Source organism: Myzus persicae, unplaced genomic scaffold, assembly GCF_001856785.1.
Source record: "Myzus persicae strain clone G006 unplaced genomic scaffold, MPER_G0061.0, whole genome shotgun sequence".
Taxonomy (NCBI): Eukaryota; Metazoa; Arthropoda; class Insecta; order Hemiptera; family Aphididae; genus Myzus; species Myzus persicae.
In genome coordinates, this window is record NW_019102320.1 from 17,059 (window position 1) to 42,326 (window position 25,268).

Consider the following 25,268-nt stretch of genomic DNA (forward strand, 5'->3'; position numbering starts at 1 on the left):
TAGATGTAATTAACTAACTACCAACCTATGCACCTATTAACTATTATTCTTATCAATTTGAAAAAAAGATTTATTTTGATACCTCTATATTATGCATGAAAAAAATCAATATTCTAAAAAAAAAGTTATTTCATGTTTAATTAATTTTTGTAGGTTTTAGATACTTTTGTGTCTATAGCTATGGCCTAAAGGTCTATATGCACAGCGAATACAATGTGCAGTAGCTATGTAGGTCTTAAATCTATATAGCTATAATATTGCTACATATTATGTATTTATTTTCTTAGAAAATTATATTTACAAATAATTTTCTATTTTCGAAAATTTTTCTGTTGTATAATAATAATTAATCATCTACAATATTGAAATACTAAGATTACTTAACTAGTGCTATAGGTACCCATTTTAATCAATTGCCTACTTAACCTATTTATTATTACAATTTTTTTGTTTGTTGGTTGGTTTTTTTTTTCATTGTCTTAGAAACGAATAAGTATAAATATACAAAAGACATATCTCAACTTGATAATTGTACATTTTAATTTATAATTTGTAAGATAGGTAAATATACATATTCGATTCGTTATTAAAAAACTTTATACAAATGACAAAAACGTTAACACTTAGAAATAATAAATTACACATATAATTTTACTAGGTATATACATTATGCGTTTAATATTTACACTATTTTATACACATATTAAAATTGTATTTTTTTTTGTTGATAAATTAATTATTATCAACTCACACAAGACCACTTTTTTACAAACATATAAGTTATCAATAATAAGAATGTATAGGTATTTATTCCTAATTTTTATATATTTCGTAGATTTAGATTCAAAGTCCAACAATTCCCATAATTCATTACTTACATAGTAAATACATACCTATCTAATTTATCAAGCAATAGTATTTTGCATTAATAATCATATTATTAGGTATTTATTATAATATGTATATCTATTACCTATATAATACTGACTATACTTATGCACATTACTAAGTCAATATGAAATGTGGGCACCTTTGTCATAGATGTAAATTATTTAATACGCATGAAAAAATTCTAGTTGAAGTTTTTGTGTTTGAAAATGGCTTAGTTCCAAAGAATTTAACAAAACATTTTAAGAACTTGATAATTGTATATAAGTAGTACAATGTAGACATAGTGTGGTTATAAATATAAAACTATACGTCTATATGAGAATATAAGACAAGATAAACTATTGAAAATGATAAGACATTATCTGAAATAATTAGTATTATTAATTATATCTAACCGATTAAACAACTAGAGATCAATCGTATTTTCAGAACATTATATTATATTTGTATTTACCTATAATGTATTAATGTTCACAAATTAAATATTGTAACCAACTGTTTAGAGTTTTAACTTGAAATGTTAAGCACAGACACGCTATGAAAACGTTCACAATTAATATTTTCCTTCTCACTTGGTGATTTATTTATTTTTATATTATTTTAATTGTCGAGAATGTAAAAGGCACACGGGGAAATCAATACTTAATGTTAATGGTACAAAGAGTGAAGGTAACGTGAGAATTATTATTGTTTTTAATTTAATTACATAGGTACTATGAATTGCCAATAGGAACAATCGCGAGTATGTTGAGGTATTGAATTTATATAATTTATAATTTTTTATAATTCATTTAATTCATATAGGTATTGAATTTACAATCTTCCAATATTGATTCGTTCTATCATATAAAATGTTATGTGATGTACTTGTAAGTAAAAAAATTTAGGTGTTTTTAAAAAAAGGTTAATCGCCAACTGTTATATGCTATAATATATTGTGCTAAGTAGTAAAAAAGAATATTCAATAACATTTTACGAAAACACTTCAAATAATAACGAAAATTGGACATTTCCATTACTTCCTAACACATTTATTAATAACTATATACGATACCTATAATATTATATGATTATTCATTATTGTACATACTACATAATAGTTAACTATGGTGGTAAAATATTTGTAAGTAATAAATACATTGTAAGACTGTAACAGTTTAATACGCCCTTTTAACAGATTGGAAACACTGCAGTTTCAATTCAAACGTATATAATATTTTTATTATTTTTTATTTTTTGAGAAAATTATGGAAACAGTGATGAAATTACAGTTACAACTTACAAGTATACATTGTATCTACTGCAATGTAGGTATATTCACACCACTACACCAATTTTTAACAAAACATTTACATTTATTATATTTTGTTCTTACCTTTTAGATAAAAACTTAGAGAGGTACTACCTTTTTTTTTTTATCGCGTTATCAAATCCGGGGGAGGAACTGGTGTTGGCATTGGGTCTCCCACTGTCCACATCGTTTATTGTGCAAAAAAACAGAAGTTTTTTCACAGCAACAAGCATCCTAGGATGCGCCCTACCCCACTACCAGACGGACTTTCCCTAGCACTAGGTATGTGTCCGCCTTGGAGAGGTGCTCGGCGAGCTTACATTCAAAATATATATACTCTAAGATACTATCTATAATAGTTATAATAGAATAATAAATTATAAACTGTATCCCAAACCAAAAATCAAATAACATTACTTATAATAATTAATACAATACTTTGGTAAAGTTTACCTTTTACATTGAATATTTTCATAAATATTAGAATAATAATTTATATTATAATTTTACTATTTCTGTACTTCGTATACTTCTTTTTTAAAATTTAAACCTAACGGAAATGGTGTCGTTCCTTCTAACTGAACTTTCTAATTCGATAAAAAAATAATAACGCAACGGTAATGCCATGGCTTCTGTCGACGTTTAATTCGGTTATCAGCCATCAGTCATCACAATATCACATAGAGACATAGGTACGGTTATTGTAAAAATAAATAATCACAGATTGCATAAATTTAATATATTTAAAATTGTATGAGTATATTATTACTATGCATCAATATTTTCTGACTATAATATGATGCCAAAGCCATGGTGGGAGATGTTTGGACACTCCCACCCATGGGTACAAAACAAGTGTACGCCACTGATTAAAATATCAAATGTATCGGTATTTTGTTTTGTACGCTTTAATGGCCAATCCAATCAATATTAATATTCTGATGAATGACAATATTAGTAAATTATTCAATATACAGCATACTTAGGTACATATCTTATTCATTATTATTTATTACGTGTTTACTATTTATGTACGGGTACCAACATGGCAACATTATAATTTAATCATAACAATTATTATATCATAAATTACTTAAAGTTATGTTATTAATTATCATTTTGAAACAAACGACAGTATATGTATGGGTACTACTTATATTTGTATATATTTTAGTGAGTATTTGTGCTATTAGTCGGTACACAATGCATGTTACACGGCACACGCATAGTATTTACTTGTTTGTATGTGTAATTGCCATCATGTGACTTGTGTCAGGCGTTGTGATAGTTGTCGAGGGGACGCTTAATATACCGACCATTTTCAGCTGTAAAACAAGTCCACGAAAACCAAAACAAACGGTATTAAAAAGTGATTTTAAAATAAAACATCTGCATACCATTAAATTTATAGAGAACAATATTTAGGTGGAAACCTCATCGGTGTAAAAAAAAAAAATATATTAACTAGGTATAAAAAAAGTTACAGTTTTTTATGTGAAATGATAAAGGTTTTTGTACCTTTTTATCGCTTTTATTATACTTTTAAAAAACAAGGACAGTTATTCACTGACTAATTGGGGTTATTTCATAGGACCAAACCTCCATTCGATCACCTTCGATGTGTAAATAAATTTTATTATTAACTTAAAATAAAATTATATATTTAAAAATTAAATTATATACTTATATACTTTATTCGGAAGTTAGTTGGTTTTTCAGTGACTAATGACTTGCAATACATTTCTATGTGGGGAACGAGTGCTACGGGAATTGGGAAATATTATTTGAATCTATTTTTAAACAATCATACGTTTGCCTCTGCTATAAAATATCGGGTAGGACTGGAGGAGGGTATGAAGGAAAATTTCCCCTTACCATCTGCCAAGTTGTTGAACATACATAATAATAATAAGATATCTCATGCTCATGCAGGTAGAATGTGTTTATTTTGATTATAATAAGAACTACGTCATGATGTATGCATTGTTATGATTATATAACGATACAAGTTCTTTTTTTCCTTAGTCACTTATCCAAGGTAAAAAAAAAAACAGTACGTTGCTTCATAGTTAGGTACAAAAACTTTCCGGGTCAATAGAAAAAAAATTGGTAATGCGTGTCAATATAAAATTTTTTGCAACATATCTATAGCTTCAAATGAACCTCGGCGCAACTGCTATTATCTAAGCGTATTACTAACTGTATTAGGTGTTAAGTACTATATTACCTATGTAATACTGCAGTAATTTTTAAATATATTCCTAAATAATAAGCCACAAATATTTCAATATAGAAATAATATTATAATAATCTTATTGTATACATATTTCATTATGACGTACGCTTAAAGCTATACATTTAGAATGACTAATAATTTTGCTTTATACCTATATGAACAGTTCTGAACTACGAATTATAACAATTAGCAACTATGTATAACTGAATGTTATTGCATATTTGCTATAACTTATGATATAGCCATATAGCCTTATAGCCTATAGGTACATAATATATCATATTATATTTATCTTTCACCTAATACGTTCAGAGCAACAGTCATCTCGTAAATGCTTATTTAAATTGTAAAAATATATCCATGGTATATCTATAATATATAAATTGTTTATATTTTCATTAGGTATCAATTATAATAATATTATGTATATGTAATATATGTATATTAGTATAATGGACAATGTGGTAGATGTTAAACAGACGAAATATTTTGATAGGCGGTACCTACTCTGTTCGGAAAACAGTTGATACTATTTTATTAGTATTGCATACATATTATATATAAGTACTCTAAATAAATAAACAATATACAGTTAATTGTTCAACAATTTTCATTGTTCATAAGTCTAAACTACACGTTAATACACTATTTATTATAAGGTGCCTATGTATGGATTATTTAGTTTATATTATAATTGATTTGTAGGTACATATTCGTAATAGTTCAGAATCCGATGTTCGTATTAATGTACCTAATATGTATTTGTTTATTTCATTTTATTTCTTTATCTTACAGAGAAATACTTCTATACTGGACCTCACCGAGAAGTACTCTTGCGGAAACCTAAGGACTATTATAATTTATATAATATAGTCACCTTTTATATAATTCATGCTATTATTACCACCTATATTGCATTAATACCATAAGTATTTACAGCTTGAAAAATGATAAGCATGTAATTATTTGATATTTTAGAAACATCATGATATTTTTATTTCAATGTAGTTGTGTATGTACCAGGTAAAACGTAGATGAGTACCTTCTAATTACTATGTAATTACGATAGTTAGGCCACTTGGTTAAAGTAATTAATATTTCATTAACATTTAATTCAATACGCATAATGGACAAATTGTTAGTTATTCAAAAATTAGATGACTTTTCAATTATTTAATTACATCACTAGTCATACTTTTAAAGTAGTAAGTCCTATAGCATCGAATTCTCCGATTTTTTTATATTTTATTCAATGTTTTTTTATACACCGTGGTTAAATATCAATGTAGACATTTGTTTATATTTGACATAATTATAAAATGTATGTATGTTAAACCCTTGTGTAATATCACACTCAAAAACTATTTGTCAAATTACCTATATTTTATATTTTACTTATGTTTTAAATTAATAAATCATGTAAAAAGTCACGTATCTAGTTGACCATATCGTATGGCGAAGGTAATGCTAACGCAGTTTTCCTATGTTAGCGGTTCTAAACAGAAAAAAAAACATATTGTATATTCGTATATAAGTTAAGTCATTCAATTATAATATTATTATATGGTTTACACTTATTAAGTCCTAAAAACCACTAAAAAAATCATTTTTTTCTTATGATATATTTTAAAGGCATTCATCATATAATTAATCATTATAAATGCAAAATATAGAATTTATTGTACAATTTATTTTTGAAAACGGTTATCAATCAGCATTCAGTATTTACATTTTATTTGCTACAATTAAGAATAGAAAGAAAGATTGTAATTCCTACTGGCCTACTCCTATTATAATATCAAATCTGCTGTTATACTGAATATGGACACATGTGATATGCTTACCAGGTATACTTTTTTTATTTTATATGATTTTACACTTCTAAAGTAAGTTAAATTATTTAGCTGTGTTTGTTCACATCATTAGACATTTTATACAGAACACATATGATTATTTTTTGAATATTGTAGCTATACCTATCTGGCTATCTGTAAATATTGTAGTTTCGTTTTACATGACAACTGTTGTACTGATTGTGTTCTTGTGCCTCGAAGCAGTGAGGCACCCTATATAGTTGAATTGACCAAATAGCGAAAGCAAATTTGCTCTCAATAAGTCTCAGCAGTCACAACTGGCGAGTAATTTGTATAGATAAATTAATCAATTATAGCGCAATTGTATTTGGCGCTGCCGTCCGAGATTGATGCGACTAATAAAGGCATTTAATAAAGTTTAATCAGGTACATATTAAAGCGAGCTATACGTATGTGTATATTAATATATTATACTATTCTCCGATGTGTCCTGTACGGCTGTACGTCATAATAATCGGCATGAGGAGTCGCGATTTATCATACAATGTCGTATTTATAGTATTCTACCGGTGCTCGCGTTCATCTGTTAATCTATTTTCAGACGTCTCAGAGGCGGTCACAGTCGATGGGATTCGATTGTTCGATTCCGTTCGGTTCCTGCTGGCCCATTCGCGACACCCGAAAATCGGCGATCAGTGTTTCCGGCCCAGGCATATTGATCGGACATGACCAATGACATAACAATAGCGATGACAATAAAATTGTTTTGTTTTTTATAATATCACGGCGATCAATAATCGTCATATCATATATTATTATAACTATATAAGGACATATCGCGCACATCCTGTAGCCGTGTCAAGTGTCAACTGCATGGGCATACGAAATAGTCTATACACTAATTGTAATGGATTCGTGGCTGTCGGTGGACGTGACAACGGCCAATGTCCTGTCCAGAGACAATCGAGGATCCGTCCGCGGAGTCAAGACGGTAAAATTATAAATAATATAATATACCTATGCGTATACGAGCCGCCGGAGTTTTCACTCCGTTTTCTCGTGGTTTTATACAAAAAAAAAAGACTAACAATAATCGTCGCACACGCGCACAGTTTTATGGGTCCCCCGATCATTGGCGTGGGTACCCGGTTTTGCGTGTATTTATAGTGTGTAGCACGAATAAAACGAGATTTTTTCCTCTTAGAAATCAGTGGCGGCTGCGGTTTAGATAGATCTTTAAAAATAACTTAGCCCGCGTTCACTGCGCCACGACGGTATACGCGACCGCGGCATTCGGCTGCTCGTCTTTCCGATCCGCTGGCCATATTTCTAGTTTTTCGTAAAAGTGCGCTATATTTCTAAATATCAGATACACAATTTTTTGTTTCGAATTCTCTAGCGTACCTATATATTTTCTTCGACTCCACCGCCGACAATGGATATATCGTCAGACGTCAGTATTAAATATTTTATCAATAATAATAACAACAATGATAATAATATAATCGAATCGTATCATATAAACATATTATATAGGTCTGGGGGCAGTTAGCATTAGAGGCTTCTCAGGTGTATATCGATGACGGTACTGGAGGACCCGCCAAGAGCCCTTACGCCGGAACGGTAAGACGATGATGAGATGTCTGCATCGCGCGGTCCATATCATAATAAATAATTGTATATTATTAACTGTAATGTGACCTGCAAATCTTTAATGCTCTAAAAATGGTGAACATATTCAAAGTAAAAATATTAACATCGTATACGTTTACTCACATACTGAAACTATTTCACTTTATCATATAGTCAAAAATCGTATTTAAAAGTCTGTCATATATTATATAATACAGAAAAATATAAAATAGCCAATAGGTAAGTCATAAAAACAACGCCATGTAGTTTGTAGACTAGACTTATTAGTTATTATTATAGTCAATATAAATATAAATTAAAAACATAATAGCAGTTTTTCAATTGATGGGGTACTTATTAATAAAAGTGTGTACATTACACATTTATATTATTTAAATGTTGACGATTTAACATCATAATATAATGCCTATATTTGTGGACAATATATTAGTAATCTAATCCAAGGGAGGGTTACTATTCCTTATATAACCTTATGGATACGTTTTTCGTAACTCGGAGGTTTGATTACGACTGCAAGCGATTTTTATCATTAAGAAGAAATATTTGGTTTTAAACTATTTTATTTGTATATTTTGATTAGTACTTTACCGTATGATCTGAAATGGTTGTAAATACTAAAATAATATGTTCCTCTAAATTCGTTAGTGTTGATGGTGAATGTCAAACTAACTGCAATTGTATCGTTTTAATAATATATTATACTTATTTAGAAAGAGCCGAATGTTGTCGAGTGTGTATATTAATTTATGTTGGTCTGTTCCATACTGTCTAATTTATAATATATAGTATGTATTGATTATTTTGTAGTATATTATAATATACATTATACCCAGCTTTTGATGAGGTCTATGCGCCAGCTTAGTATATAGTATGTATTGATTATTTTGTAGTATATTATAATATACATTATACCCAGCTTTTGATGAGGTCTCTGCGCCAGCTTAGTATTTTTTAATTATGAAAATGATGACAAAATAAACGTTTTTAATAATTTGTGCCGTATGGTAGATAGCTGCAGCCCTGCAGGTGGCTTATATTAAAATCAAGCTATTAATTAATTTACGCATTTGAAGAAATTCAACAAACACAACACTTTTTGTGAGGATACCTAGTGAATAATTTTTCAACAACTTAATGATTCGGTATATATGAACGCTAAGACTAAGATAGCAAATCAGGAAACTAGTTTTGTTTTGTAATAGATGTTGAATGAACTTCGTTATTGAATAGGTCACTGACCACGCTGTAATTGATGTGTTCAATGTGAGTTCAATTATAAATCAAACGAATAAACGATTGAAAAACGATTCTGGTCTGTCAGACTAATTTTATCATGCCTTTTAAGGTCTAATATGAGTATTTGGATCAAGTTACAGGTCATTCCTAAAAACAATTTTATCAAAAACTGGTTTTTTAGACAATTACATATTTTTCTCAATTTTTTTTTTTTTTGATTATCCCGATTATCTTTAGAGGTATTGAGAATTTTTTACTTTTAGCTCCCAAAGTAACGACCAGATATAATTCACAACCTATATTTTTACTGCTCAAAAAGATGATGACAGGCACAAAAAAAAAATAGGTTCTTGCCTATATATCATTGTTAAACAAATACATTCATTGCATCACTCCATCAGTCAAAAATTATTGCTGAAAAAATATAACAATAGATACTCTTAGAAAGTATTTGTTTGTATAAAACGGACGTTGTTCATAATACAATTTACTTTAAACTGAGACGAATTAAAACTATACTAGAAGATCTGTATAAAATAAAATATAGTTGTATTTATGAATAACAAATTAATTTACACATTATAATAAATTAACTAGGTATTAAACTGAAAGAAAACATAAACAAAGACATAATACTTAATATTCAGTTAAATATATTATGTATTTTATAAGGATGTGTTATTTTTTTAAATTCAATTTTCGAAGGTGAACAAGATTATTACCTACTACCTATTAAATATAAATGGATGAGCTCTAAAATATATTCATTGAGTATACACATGATTCCCCTTTCTAAAATTATAAAAAAAGTTATGATTATAATATATAATAATCATAGTAATTACTAATTATATGCAATCCACAGTAAAATACATTTGTTTATCATTGAACTTGACTTTTACTCATGTAAAAAGTAAAAAACACCCAAATTAAATTCAACTATAGTTGTATCGACTCACGTAAAGATTAATTTACAAGCTTGATGTCGTGACAAAAATACATTGATCGTTATTTACAATGCGGTTGGTGGAAAGTTTTACAATTATAGTATTGTAGTCGTGCTTATGTGAATGTATGTGAGAATAATATAATTTGTTGTATTGCTGTCGAAAGTTTAATTATTACCTACGTGACTTTTTTTCTTATATGTAGACGATCGAAAAATTGCCGGATAAAGTTTTGTTGAACATATTTTCGTACCTGAGCCACAAAGAAATATGTAGTATGTCAAGAGTGTGTAAAAAGTGGCGCACAATTGCGTATAACACATCCCTGTGGTACAGCGTATCTCTGAGACCGGAAATATCGGGACTCCACGTCACGTCTCTGGACTTTCTGTTGTCTCTTATCAGGTGACTCTAGCGCTTCGGCCGTAGGAAAAAAATACATATTATATTAAAGGTGTAACATAAAGAAGTGACAAAATACCTATTTATGTAAAAACATTTGTTCTAATAATCAATATTTTAAATCAAACATTTTTTAATTTTAATTAGAAAAAAATGTATTACATAAAGTGAGTGTTAGTGACACTATCTGCAGTTCTTTCTGTTATAATCTGTATACTGTATACTTGTATGTAATATGTATAATGTATATGCCTATTTTTTTTACAAATATTGCGCCTGCGTTTTTTTGACTATTCCTTTCAACATGTGTGTAATAATATTATTTAGTGTGAGATTCGGATCTTCGTTACGCTACATCGAGCTGCCCATCGAGCTCATAACGCACACTGTCTTGCATGAACTGGCCAATAGGTGTCCAAATCTCACTCATATGCTACTCGATTTCTCGACCGCCATGCAACTGCACGATTTCAGCGAGCTCCAAGCGTTCCCCACCAAGTTGAAATACCTCTGCGTGTGCTTGTCGGAAGTAATCTTCATGGAAGGGTTCATGAGAAAGATCTACAACTTCATCAACGGACTGGAAATAATTCACCTGATAGGCAAGTCGGGTGCCACCGTTTATACCATAATATTATATTATTATGTATACATTAATATTAAGTATAAAATCACCCCTGCAGGTACATACGAAAAAGTTGAAGAGGAAGAGGAAGAGATTTACGAAGTGATAAACGTGCACAAACTCAAATCAGCGACGCCGAACTTAAGAGTCATCAATTTGTACGGGATAAACTTCATCGACGACAGTCATATAGACGCGTTCAGCTCCAATTGTATACAACTTGAGTGTTTGGCCGTGAACTATTGTTCCAAGGTCACGGGATCTACAATGAAAACGTTATTTCAGAGAAGTAAAAGGCTCAGATGTCTTTTAATGAATCAAACGAGTAATTAAAATATTATACTTGTACGGCACAGTAACGCACAATTATAATTCTTTTAACGAATGCAATTTACTTTAGATCTCATCAGCGAGTATTTAATGCAAGTAGAATGGGAAAAATCTTCGGTTCAAGAATTAGACATATCTGGGACCGATCTCTCTACCGAATGTCTAATTGATATGTTAATTCGGATACCGAATTTGAAGTTTCTGAGCGCAGGCCAGTTGAACGGATTTAACGACACTGTGTTAAGTTCGTTCATGGAACAGGGTAACGTCAGGAGCCTGATCGCACTAAACTTGGACTATTCGGACAATTTGTCGGACGAAGGACTTTATAAATTTTTGTCCCGTTATGGACATCAGCTACAGGGGCTTTCTTTGGCCGGCATGCCACATATTACCGATCAACTGTGGAACACAGTCCTACCGGTTCTCAACAATGTCATGTAAATATATTATATCATTCACGTAAAGTATTTATTCAAATTTCAAATGCTTAATATAATCATAATAAAATAAAATGCAACGCATTTGGATAAAATATTACCATATAAATATTTTATAAATTATCGAGTTAATGACTAATAACTTATTAGTAGTACCTCACGGGAAAAATATTTCAAAAATACAAAAACTCGAAAGATGAAAAAATAATATAAGTTCGTAAATATGATTTATTACAGAATTATGGTTATGGGCACTCAAGAGAGGCTATCTGGTAACGTGCTAGTAGATCAACTTATGGACGGTATAGCTACAAATTGTCCGAGATTAGAAAGACTCGAATTGAAATGGGATCCGGATAATTTAAGATTTTCTGATAAAAGTCAAAAAGCGATTGATATTTTCCGAGTGAAATGTTTGAAACTCAAATGTTTGGTTTTAAGGTAACGTGCAACAACAATATAATTTTGTGCAATCAAAACAAATTATTTTTTATTTTTAAACACGAATGTACGTTTTTTGTACTTATGTTTGTTTTCTTTTTAAGCGATGGAAGGTATTACGAAATAGTGAAAGCCAACTTCGAAAGAGCAGATAGACTAACGGTGGTTAGAACCACTACATGTTGCAGTGTCTCCAATTATTACCTACTACAAAATTACAAAGATTTAATATTTAATTGATTCCAGATCATTTAATTTTAATTTATAAAATTAATTAAGTTATCAAAATGTAAATAATTTTGTTTCCGACGGTTTATAATATTATTATAGTGTCAACCATATATAGTCTAAGCACCTAAAATAATAATAAAATATATACATATTTTCGACCTTCGTAATTACGCAAGAGAAAGTGAATACACATTACTTTCACTTCCCCCAAGAAACAAGTTTAGGAGAAAGTATAGTTTAAAAGAAGAAAACGTTTAGGTACATACTGATGAAATTCAATTGAGTCGAATCGCACAGCACAACTGGACTACATCGTAGTTCGCTTACTTAAAAAAAAAATTAAAGTTTATTTCACATATAGTATACAAATTTTCAAAGATGTATATAAAGTACGAAAATCTTGAGGATAAATTCGCTAAGAGACTGGACGATTTGTTCGGCGTTAAAGACTGTCTGATCGAAGTCAACCCAGGCAAATGTATACTTCCGCCCAAGTACAAGGATTTGGGCCAGAGAATTAAAAACATGGAGGTCAGACCTGATGATGTATGGCTTGTGTCGTATCCAAGAACAGGTAATAATTTTATTAATTTACTTCCGGATGCTTAATAAGATGTGAGCAACGATTTACGATACTGCATTTTCAAACGATAGTGCAGAGTTGTTTTTGCGCATGACTAATACTTTAACATCGACTAAAACTCTTTTATCTCTGTTAAATTTATAGGAAGTACTTGGGCTCAAGAAATGGTTTGGTGTATTTGCAATGACTTGGATTTCGTTAAAGCCAAGAGCATGATTGGACAACTAAGGACACCGTTATTAGAGTGAGAGACACCTTCAACACATTTTACGTATTCTAGCATACTATGCATATATTTTACTATAAAACAAACTTTTCATTGGCGTCCATCAGTATATATATATATATTAATATATAATTATAAATACTGAAATAATATCTACAATTCTTAATGATCGTATTATATAAAATATTTCTCATAATTATTTACCTTACAGTTTATAGTATAAAAAAACGATTTAACTACAGCACTACGTACTGATTAATTATAATGTCTAAGCTTAAAGTTAAACATTGTTGTTGATCTATTATTATAAAATATAATAAAAATGTATAAAACATATTATGACTGACATTAAATTGACTTAAAATAAAGTATTTTTTTAACAATTCAAATCAACTAAAATTGAAAAACCAAAATTTTTTAATTTTTTTTTGTGGAGATAAATAATTAAATATATTTATTTATATATCCATATATGACATAATCTATTTAATTAAAAATAATGAAGAAATGCAATTGGCCAAGTTATAAAATATGCCTCCCTATTTTAACGTGAAAAATAATAGTGCACTAAAATAATTAATGACATAAAATTGATTGGTTTGGCGTGTTAGTCACAAACCTACCTTTATAAGTTGAACCGGTCCAATCCGACTTAACGATCCTAATGACAGTATTCCCGTATTCTATACGCCGGGTATTGATACGTTTGTCGTAATCTATTACAGTATGGAATAATTTATATTATTATGCATTGATTCAATATATTAATATATTATTTAGGTTGACAGCACTTATGGGCAACGACACGAGCAAACTGAAAGACGAACTAGGCAATTCGGTAGAACAAGTGGAGAACATGCCATCGCCCAGGTTCATAAAAACACATTTGCCAGTCCCGTTGTTACCCGAACAGTTGGAGAACGTGAAACCAAAAATCGTCTACGTGACACGCAACCCAAAAGACATGTGTGTGTCTTATTATCACTATTGCAAACTAATACACGGCTTACACGGATCGTTTGAAGAGTTTTGCGATCTCTTCATACAGGGAAAGACGCCGATTGGCCCCATTTGGGATCACATTCTGGGTTTCTGGGAACAAAAAGACGAACCCAACGTGCTGTTCATCAAATACGAGGACATGAAAAAGGTAAGCGAGAATCGTGGTCGCAGTTGTCTGTAGTAGATGACCGTTGTCGTGGTAAGATAACTCTATGCTTACCTACTATGCAGTCTCAAGCGGAGCTTACTACTGTACTTACATAATATGTTATGTTCGAAATGTAAAAATGAGCCTGATTTGATAAAAATGTGTGTTTCGACTCTCGAGACGTCTAGATTTAAAATCTAAAAATATTTAATGCATAATATTTGCGGGGTTTTATTTTCAAGGAATATTGTAAAGGTTCTTATTGGTTTTATTGCATAAAGAATTTAACTTTTTTTTTAAAATCCAAATTCAACATTTTTAATCTTTGTGTACAAATATTGCAAAATGTTGATGATTTTTATATAACACCAAGAAAACCAATGAAAGTTTGTTCATTTTGTTAAAAAAGTATTTTTCCTTTAAAGTATTTAAAATATTAAGAAGTTATAAAATATTTAATTTCTAACAAGAATATTTTTTTAGATTTCTCCAGTATAATAAAATTTAAATAGAAAAAAAAAAATCGAAATTTAAACATACGTCACTACTGTCTGCATTCATTATAAATTATGCATGTTTAGTAGCATACTACCACTCTTTCAGGCACATTATCTTTGAATTTTATTTAGAAAATGTTATTTTTTTTTTATCCCAATTATAAGAGGTATTAAAAATATATAATAATAGTTATGGCTTGGTTGTACAATATTACAGGACCTGAAAGGAGCCATCAGACAAGTATCAGCTTTTCTGGACAAACACTTGACCGATGAACAGGTCTCCGCTCTCGAAGATCATTTGAGCTTCAACAGCATGAAGAAGAACCCGGCTTTGAATTTAGAACCAATCCTTGCTATGATGGAAAAAGAACCATCGAAAGAGACGAATCCCGACGAAACATTTATAAGGAAGGGAAAAGTTGGTGACTGGAAAAACTACATGTCGGAAGAGCTATCGGCTAAATTTGACAAATTCACAGAGGAAAATTTGAAAGGGACTGACCTCGCTTTTGAAACATATTGATATCATTGACACTATTTATATTTTAAATTTGTATAAAAATATCAACCTTAGTATTATTTTTATCACTCTTAGTTTATAAGTATCCAGATAATAAGAACTACGTATTAACATCTAAAAAACGTTGTATGTACAAATTATATTATTAAATAACATTTCTTTCATGCTATTTTTAAAAAATTGTATTTCCAAAAAAAAAAATATTATTGATCCTTTTAGAATCTAAGACCATACAGTTTTTCTGAATTTAGATCTATCCACTTAAAACAAAATGAACTAAATGAAAAAGAAAATATAACATTTTGTAGTTAACCTGAGAGTGACTGCTTTCTTCAAACATTTACAGGCATCATTTTTATGCTATAAATTATATTTATCATATTTAATCATTTTAATGTTAATACGTTTCTTGTATTACAGCCTTATAAGTTATAGGTTTAGAGATTTTATATCATAAATATATTTTTTTTTTTCAATCAGTTTTTAATAAAATATAATAAATTATAATCGATTAAAATAATGAAATGTATAAAAATTATATTTATCTAATAAACAGCTAAACACTGTCATATTAGTATATTCTTATTCTAATATCAAGTAGTTAAAATGTATAGATATTAACAAAATTCATAAGTCTTACTTATAAATGTTTTAGTATTAGTAAACATTTTAAACATTTTATGTTTTTATTTAATATTAATGAACTATGATAATAATTTATTGGTATTATAGCGAGTTCCGCATGATGTGATAACTTGATAACTGATAGGTGATGAAAGTGGTGCGGGTAAGGTTGTGCTGTTAACTGGTTGATTCCATGAAACATATTTTTTGTAATTATTCATTATTATGATACTTAAAAAAGTAACAAAATTAAATCACATTGTACGTATACGGTACCTACCTAATTGAAACAGTTTACTATAAAGAAAATAAACTTTCAATAATAAATTGCATTTGACCATTATGTAATTATTTTTCTATACTATCCTAAAATTAAATAAATTTGTTATTGAGAATAAATGTTAAAAATAAATATGATTTTATGATATTATAATGAGCTTTGATTTTGACTATCTGTATATTTAAAATCATAAAAATGATTCAAATATCTAATAAAAGATCAATTTAACTTTATAAAGATATAACTCACAGCTAGGTAACCAAATAGGTTTAGGTTTTTTAATTTTTGATTTCAATAAACGATTTATTCTATGAATAAGTGATCACATTATGTGAAACTTACTGTATGGGTATCTATAAAATAATTCACCGAACGTATACAAAGCTTAGTAACCAATAAATAAATAAATAAATATACCATTAGTTTTGTAATTAAATTCTCATTAAACACCTAACACCATAGGCACTTGTTTACTAGGTACTTAATTAATTTCATTAAAACTTTAATCCACTTTTTCCTAAACATTTCTCTTCCCATTCGTCAAAAATGTTTACAAACTCTGGTGACATTTTTTGTTTTCCTCCTCCCACTGTACCACTTCTCATAAAAGTTCCATCAGCTTCAATTAATTTGTGAGTTTTATTAATCTCAATAACTGGCTCGTAATTCACAGCTCTGTTGTTCTTCATGCTTTCGAAACTTAAATGATCTTCCAAAACTAAAACTTGATCGTCAAGCAAATCTTTGCCTAAAAACTCAGCTGTTCGACGAATTACCGCACGTAGGTCCTATTCAAACAAATTAAAAATGTTGTTAAAATAGTGTCATAAGTCACTAGTGAATAGTATTTAAGTGTGTAAGTGGTATATAAAGGTGTACTATATGGGTGATGTGTACCATAATGTCCAATCTTTGACGAATGGTAAGTTTAACTACGACTTTCGGGTAATGACATGCAGTCTTTCGGGATTCAGTGTCCAATGATTAACATTATTCAAATACACTTGGCTAATGATCGATAAGTTATAAAATAGGTAAATATAATTACAAATATTTGCGAACAGTATGTTGTTTAATTTTAAATCTGATAAATCAAAAAAGATTAATTTAACTCGATACCTGCAAACTGCAGTAGGGTTTGTTACGTCATACTACCACAGGATCGCACAAGACAGCTATTCATAAATGCTTTAATTGTAAATTTGTATACATTATTTAATTGTATAATTAAAATTATATTATCGCCAAAAATCTGATGTTTTAGAAGTAGTACGTAGTACGTTTAAAAAGGGAAAGCCAATTTGGACCAATCAATAAATACGACTGATTATAATATAATCCAATTCGACCAAAATAAATGGTAAATTTAAACATCCACTATTATTGTATATGTTTAGAATTTATGTAACTGATAGTTAGCCCAAAACATAATTTATTTTAAATTATAATATAAGACTTAAACAAAATTGTAATATAATATCATCGTATTGTTATTGTTCAACTGTACCTAAAGTCTAATTTTTAAAGGTTTAATATTATTTACCGTACATATAATATTGATAAAACTTTTTTTATATTTTTGATCACATTACATTTAATAATTCTAATATTATTTCTTTTTAAATTTTAAGATGTCTTTTCTTTCTCCTTTTGTTAAATAATTGCAGTATACTCCAATGTATGGATTCTTTTTTATTTAAATTATAACTTATTGACTCAACTCATTCGCATACAAGCTGATTGCTTATTTGGTTAAGTTGCAACTTTTTAAATTTCTGTATTACTATTCCTAATTGTGTATTTTATTTTTATTTTGCAACAAATTAAACCTATTATTATTTTTAAATTATCATGTCCTAAATTGAAAAATAAATATAATATGATAAAATGGTGAACTATAAATATTTAAAATGTAACCATTACTTGTAAAAGATTGCTAAATTGTATATTGTTATTTGATCATTAGACAATACTCGTGGTTAAATTTTGCTAAGTGCTAACCCTAACATTAGCCAAGGGTCGGACATTATCTATAACACATGTATATGAACAAATCAAAATAATACGTATGATAAATTACCTGTTTCATGTCTTCGTACTTCAAGAAAAGTACTTGCGAATCGTCTCTTCGGTTCCAGTAGCCAAGAATGTGATCAAAAAATGGGCTAAAACAGACTTAATTGCACAAGTTGTTAGTGTACGTTGTTTTACACTTGACATTACATTTCTTTTACTGTGCAAATTTACTCACGGGAATCAGAGGTAAACAATTTACAAAAATCTTCAAAATTTCCTGTATATCCCTCTAACAAACAACAATGGTGAAAATATGAAAGGCAAGTGTCTTTTGGGTTTCTGGCCACGTAAACGATCTGAAATTTCGTATTTAATATTATTTGATTATGATAATGAAATGGTTAAATTGTATATACTATATAATGTGTTTCATATAAGCTACATTAGATTATGGTAATTTTTAAACGGTTTAGTAAAACAAAGTTAATTATAATCACCAAATTAAATAGTGAATACACTTGTATGGAGTTATTCAAGCCCAAGATCTTTGACCAGCAAAATTGACACGTATAGGTACAAAACTACGGTACCAATAAAGGACTCATAATATATCATGGGACGATCTTCAAGAGCTTATTAAGAAAAAATCTAAAATGTGACTACAAGGACGGAGAATTTAGTGTGACAAATATAAACATATTATCATAATATATTTTAGTAGAGACTATAGTAAACATTTGAGTGCAACTTAATTACTAACTAAGTTCTTACCAAGAGAGTCAGCAATATAAGTACGCCATAATCAATGTGTGAATCTATAACGGTCTCAGTAGTAGATAACTTCCTCATTACTTCACGTCTTCACTAACGTATCTTTAAATTGTATACCAACTTATTTTAATAGATACTTACTGTATCACATTTTTGTACAGATTGTTTTGTATTACATTAAAAAAAAAAAATACCAAAACTCTATGCTTATTAAGCGAAATAGTTGTGTAATAATCAACGTATGATATTTAGTAATAATTTTTAATATTTTAAAATCTTGTTTAATAAGTGATATTACCAGAAAAAAAAAAATTGTAAACAAAATTCTGGGTGACTGTCATAATTTACATTGAATCTTTGAAAGGAATCCTTGGATTTTAATATTGACTGAAAAATATTGTGCAATTTATAATATTCGATGATAAATATACGGAAAAAAAATCACAGAACCAAACCTTCAAAACGGATAAACCATTAAACCCAAATATAAGAACATCATTCACAATACCTAGTATACCTAATATTTGGCTTAATTAACTTTTATTTAAATAACAACTAATTTCAAATGTAAATTTCTGCTCTAAAATCTAAACTGTGTGTTTTTATCAATACAAAATAACGGGTCGAGGCTTACAGTATCATATTTTTTGTTACCTACCCATATAATTTTTAACGAAACTATGTAACCAACTGCCAATTAAATAACATAATATATACTTATTAGTAAATAATAATATTATTAATGAAAGATAATTGACTAATGACTATACTATAATATACCTATTTAAATTATTCAAATCTTCCATATTATTATTTAATACAACTATAAGGTATATTGATTGCGTTCATGTGAGTTTCAAAAAAAAGTATGGAATAACATGTAATATATTATATAAATATTATGCAACATTGAAGTATTTATGTAGTATTTGTCGAAAAAAAAATGATCTGAAATGATATGAAAAAACTCTAGAAGTTAGGTCTTACTTTTGCTTTGGTACTTTGATCTCTAAGTTTTTTTGGCAGAAGTTTGTAAGGCAAATGAGTCTTGATAAATCTCGGAGATTTTAATCCATTTATGAACTCGATCGAATCGGACACATACAACGGCAGCTTGAGGTCTGGTTTTTCTGGCAGCACTTTTTCATAGTCAAATAGTGGTGTGTGGCTAAAATTTAATCAATAATTTCAATCGTTATATAAAAATATGCTTTCTTCTATATCAGAGATGGCGAACCTATGACATGCGTGTCACGGAGTGACACTCTTACGCTCTTTTAGTAATACACTCAACTTGTATTTTTATTATTCTAGCTTTGGATGTAGGAATTTGTATAGGTCTACAAAAATGGTCATTACGTTATTTGACAAAATAAAATCCTACCAATATTTTTTTTGACACTTAAGTATAGAAAGGTTCACCATCCCTGTTCTATAAAGTGACAGATACGTAGTATATATTTACTCTAAAAACGGAAATCTTTCGGGCAGAAATTGTTTGGCACCTTCGAAATCTAAATCGTTTGCAATACACCACGTCATCTCCTGACACCACGTGGTTCCTAAAACACAATAGGTTTCTTTTTTTATACGTTCGGTTGTAGTCACGAAAAACAAAAGCCTCCAAGCAATATGATATGACAACAAAAGAAGAATACCACTTTCTTTTTTATTATTATTGATTAACGGTATGACATGATATTCGCTTGTCAATCATCGCCTCGCTACATCTATGACCTCCTATTCAACAGTTCTATACTTATATACATATAAAATATATATTAAAGTAATAATACTACATAATATAATGGCGTAGGTATAATTATGTTAAATTAAAAACACATAAATAACAATGTTTTTCAAACCAATAACACGTTATCGTGACGGCGGGTATCGTATATATCTATACATTATTATTTTGATTTTTTTTCCGGAAAACGTGTCCAATATTATAATAAATGGGTCGTAAATGTAATTGCCTTGTTTTAAATACTTGTTGGGTACTTTGTAATTTGTTTCTGTTACAATGCCTTTTAAAATGTGAAGATATTATAATGCCGGTGTCAAGTATTCGTCTCGCTTCGATCATCCCGAAAATTTTTTTTGAATAGGTCGTATATTACGTGTAGTGTATACTGTATATATATATTCATGATATGTGTTAGTATAAACGTTAATGGTTTTTTGTTTATTTAAAAAAATTTTAAACGATTATTTATCGCATGTTCACATTCCTAAAATACAATGCATTTTAAATAAAGATAAATAATTTTAATATTTATTATGTGTTTTAATTATTATTTAATTTATTTTTGTATTTAATCTATAACCAATACAACTTGGTACTGTAGAATATTTCTGAAAATATTATTTCTTTTTCAACATTTTTTATAACTTATACAGTATACACTACATTCACTAATTATCATTTATAGTATTTAAAGTAAGTATTTCGTATGCTATTTCAATCGATTGACCTTATTTCATGTTTTAGAATTATAACGAAAATAATTAGGTACCTATAGTGATGATTTTTTAATAAAGATCTATCGCCTAAGGGTCTTTCTTTCTGTTTGGTGAAAATAATAGAACAAATTATCAAAATTTACAATAGAAGAATAATATTGATGAATGTGTTTCAATAACGAATCTACTAGTCTAACCTGAATCGCGCATGCTTAAGATAGATGAAAACAATAGAAAATATAAATAATTGTACAATATACGTTGTACATGTTTAGAAGTTGTCTGCTCGAATCATGTTCATATTATATTATTATAATAATCGAATCAAAATCAAGTTCATTTATTTGGTTTTAAACTTATGTTCATTGTCTTCTGTAGATTATTATAGTTTGGTCAAAATCATTAAGTATTCTTAAATGACAACAGTAGGTACTATTAACAATTTGATAAATATATTTAAACAATACAAAAAATACTTGCATTTTTAATTATTATTATGCAGTGCTATATAATCAAGTCGATACCTACATTCTGACGACTTTTAAACCGTACGGAATGTGATGTCAATTAAATTGTTCATAAAAAGTCTTGTTTGATATTTTTCAACTATATCATACGTTTTTAACTGGATATTTAAATAAACTGAAACCTGTTTTTGGATAGCTGCAGACCCAAATGTCATCGTCCCTGATGTCCATATCCTGTATACGTTGTCCAAACTTCTTGAAGTACACGGGCAACACGACATCGTTAGCTTTAATGTATCCATTTCGAAAGCTGGTAACGAAACACTTATTTAGAATGTCGGAGACTTCGTTGTCCACAGTCGAATACGTTATGTCAGCCATGTTTACACGTAAAGCTGGTATGGTTATGCTCGGAGACTTGTTCAATAGAAACTCTAAAACATGAGATGATAGCTGTTTTTATACATCTCTATAGAGGCGTGCTGTGTTCTGGAGAGGGTATTCCCATTATATTATATATGTTAACAAATATTTCTACTTTGTCATTGAATGCGTTTTATAAATGCACGGCTTGTGGTGTTTATATAATATTAAATCCTTATGATTACTGCAGAGAATAGTAATTTATTTAAATTTTTTATACTTTATAGTCATCATAAGCAAATACAATTTAAATGTATGGCAACTATATAGAAGGTGGGTGTATAAAAGAGGAAAACAAAACTTTGTTGATGTATAGAAAGTTCAAAATATCATAGTCAACCATCTCGGTATGTGATGATTATACAGATTGATATAGTTGCGGCTTAAATAAAAAAAAATACACAAAAATCAAACCACACTAACGGTGTTGAATATAATATATAAGGTTCTTTTGTGGTGATTCATGGTCACCTCTTAAATGATTAATGATTACTGATCGATTTCATCAAGAATATCTTAGGAGTATAAAATTGAATACAATCGTTTTGTACATATATATATTCAATCGCATAGGATAGGACCAGCTGTAAATTCACGATTCATTGTGTTTGTGGGATGAGATGACAATCAAGGCCAATCGATAGTACTGTATTATTGACCCTATTATTTCCAAGTTTTAGAGCCTTCGAAGTTTGTACAAACCGAGGTTGAAAATATTTTGATGCCTAGTCTAATTTTTTACTAGTTTATACCAGTTACCATCACTACGGTGGATACACACAGGTGAATCAAAACGAGGCCTATACAATAATCTTACCTTGAACACTGAGCCCAAAAAAAAATTTAAATAACGTAACACATTACACAAATACAAATTTAACAACACGATAATAAACATAAAATAATATTTAGATGGCCAAATATCTTTGATTCAATAATAGGTATAGATACTCACTACTCATGTAAGTTTGGTTTTACAAACTCATGTGTATGATAGTATCACAGATATAAATACGAATTCTAACTCATAGTTTAGAGCAGTTTAGGACTTCCATATTTTTCATAACAAAAGTATTAAAAACCCATAGATGAATTTAATGGAATTGAACGATGTATTTTTGTGCCTAACTATGCATTTGCATGTAAAATTTCAAATCTCAAATCGACAATCGTCGAAATGTCCATGAGAAATTAGAAAATGTGTAATTAAAGTTTAAACACCCCTTGATAAACGAACACTGCAGAACTGCATCTTTGCATCTGTAGATACCTACAATATAATATAATATATAAAACTATAAACCTAATAACTATTTGCCTACTTACTGTACTTAAATATATATAAGTATTAAACTAACATTATACCTACACACCCTGACTGCGCGTTATGATTTGTACCTAGAGTCTTTGTAACCAGTATAATACAGTATATTGTCAAGGTTATCATTAAATTAAATTAATTTACATGATTATATCAACATTAATTTCCTAGTTTTGCAATTGTATATGGGTTACCAGCATAATGTAATTTAAAAATAATAATATATGATTAAGTAATATAATATGTAATGTGTATGACTTAAAACTTTATGTTTTATACTTTATAGAATGTATAGGTATTTAATATTATGTTTTATTATAATATTTAGTAATTATTTTAATATATTATGTAATGCACCTATATAGTTATTAGTTAAAAAACTACAATACATTTTTCATTCTTTTTTGTTCCGTATTTTGAATTCCTGAGTAGTGTTATTATTTAAGTGCACTTTACGGACAGGTTTTTCCCCCAGTTTGTTTTAATTAATCCGAATTATATTACAATAAAAATCCAAAAACAATTTAATACATGTTATGTAACATAATAATATTTTATATACCCAGCAATGAGATGAATGCTCGACACACGTTGAATTATCTGTATCTTGTTGTATATCTGTACCTTCTATTTATTTCTTCTAAATACTTGCTTTTAATCGATTTGTTGGTTATGAGTTGAAGTTATGACAAACTAAGCCTAGAACTGCTGTTGGATTAAAAAGTTGGTGCATACTAAAGTAGATGATGACTGTGCGTGCAAATATTTTAAAAAACAACTTCAACGCGATGCATCTACCTATATTTAATATTATACAGTTCGAAAACACGTTTTAAAAAGAAAACAGGTTTTTGCTATGGTACACATGCTATTAAAAAAAATATGTAATTCATGATTTATTTTATTTTTCATTAAAAATTCATTTATTTGAGCGCTTAAAATCGTTTTTATTGCCAGTCCAATTTCCAAAGTTTATAAAATACAAAACATATGAGGTTTTTGCAATGATTTAAAAATATTTTATAACACATATTACTATTTTAAACGTAAAATCTTTGCTGTTATTTCGATTTATATTATTGCAGAAGTTCAGACAGTGTGTAGCACATTTTGTACGACCCTTAGAAGTCCTCCTTGGCACAAGACGCAATAAATGTAATTATGTAACCAAATTTCATGACTTACGTAGTCGTATCAGTTATCATTGCATTCTTCTTGCACAGACACAACGCCACAGTCGTCATTTGCCACAATGATTTAGAGTGATTATTACCAAGCATGAGCACCCTACTTTTTCGATTTCAAAATGAATTCATCCAAATTCTGATTTTTAATTACGTATGCTTTGTACGCTAAACGATTTTATTTTCAAATAGATACTGCA

General features: G+C 28.9%; 3 protein-coding genes across 4 annotated transcripts; 2 read left to right on the forward strand and 1 right to left on the reverse strand.

The window, feature by feature from the left end:
• Positions 1 to 6,878: 6,878 nt before the first annotated feature.
• Positions 6,879 to 12,920, forward strand: LOC111031865 (F-box/LRR-repeat protein 2). Of its 2 annotated transcripts, XM_022311975.1 has the most exons (8): positions 7,443 to 7,685; positions 7,769 to 7,855; positions 10,274 to 10,473; positions 10,798 to 11,072; positions 11,154 to 11,420; positions 11,496 to 11,865; positions 12,103 to 12,306; positions 12,411 to 12,920. In XM_022311975.1, exons 1-8 carry the CDS (start codon positions 7,668 to 7,670, stop codon positions 12,544 to 12,546), a joined length of 1,557 nt encoding a protein of 518 aa, XP_022167667.1. In that variant the 5' UTR covers positions 7,443 to 7,667; the 3' UTR covers positions 12,547 to 12,920. The 2 variants fall into 2 exon arrangements, with proteins under 2 accessions (XP_022167668.1, XP_022167667.1); XM_022311976.1 differs by lacking the exons at positions 7,443 to 7,685; positions 7,769 to 7,855 and adding an exon at positions 6,879 to 7,223.
• Positions 12,805 to 15,745, forward strand: LOC111031867 (sulfotransferase family cytosolic 1B member 1). The gene is made up of 4 exons (XM_022311978.1): positions 12,805 to 13,111; positions 13,265 to 13,364; positions 14,127 to 14,496; positions 15,211 to 15,745. The coding sequence occupies exons 1-4, from the start codon at positions 12,916 to 12,918 to the stop codon at positions 15,517 to 15,519; spliced, it is 975 nt and encodes a 324-aa protein (XP_022167670.1). The 5' UTR covers positions 12,805 to 12,915; the 3' UTR covers positions 15,520 to 15,745.
• A 282-nt stretch (positions 15,746 to 16,027) lies between these two features.
• Positions 16,028 to 24,661, reverse strand: LOC111031866 (sulfotransferase 1 family member D1-like). Its single transcript, XM_022311977.1, has 7 exons — positions 24,447 to 24,661; positions 22,323 to 22,574; positions 20,673 to 20,769; positions 20,195 to 20,375; positions 18,672 to 18,792; positions 18,501 to 18,595; positions 16,028 to 17,208 (listed from the first exon to the last, which is right to left on the reverse strand). Exons 2-7 carry the CDS (start codon positions 22,519 to 22,521, stop codon positions 16,915 to 16,917), a joined length of 987 nt encoding a protein of 328 aa, XP_022167669.1. The 5' UTR covers positions 22,522 to 22,574; positions 24,447 to 24,661; the 3' UTR covers positions 16,028 to 16,914.
• Positions 24,662 to 25,268: the final 607 nt, after the last annotated feature.

Excerpts from the sequence above, each read along its gene's own strand:
- LOC111031865 (XM_022311975.1), top strand. Across the intron at positions 11,421-11,495 it reads TCTTTTAATGAATCAAACGA|ATCTCATCAGCGAGTATTTA; the intron begins GTAATTAAAATA and ends AATTTACTTTAG. Across the intron at positions 11,866-12,102 it reads CCGGTTCTCAACAATGTCAT|AATTATGGTTATGGGCACTC; the intron begins GTAAATATATTA and ends GATTTATTACAG.
- LOC111031867 (XM_022311978.1), top strand. The coding sequence starts at position 12,916 with ATGTATATAAAGTACGAAAATCTTGAGGATAAATTCGCTAAGAGACTG. Across the intron at positions 13,112-13,264 it reads TGTGTCGTATCCAAGAACAG|GAAGTACTTGGGCTCAAGAA; the intron begins GTAATAATTTTA and ends TTAAATTTATAG. Across the intron at positions 14,497-15,210 it reads AATACGAGGACATGAAAAAG|GACCTGAAAGGAGCCATCAG; the intron begins GTAAGCGAGAAT and ends ACAATATTACAG.
- LOC111031866 (XM_022311977.1), bottom strand. The coding sequence starts at position 22,521 with ATGGCTGACATAACGTATTCGACTGTGGACAACGAAGTCTCCGACATT. Across the intron at positions 20,770-22,322 it reads CTGCAGCTATCCAAAAACAG|GAACCACGTGGTGTCAGGAG; the intron begins GTTTCAGTTTAT and ends ATTGTGTTTTAG. Across the intron at positions 17,209-18,500 it reads AGTACGAAGACATGAAACAG|GACCTACGTGCGGTAATTCG; the intron begins GTAATTTATCAT and ends TTGTTTGAATAG.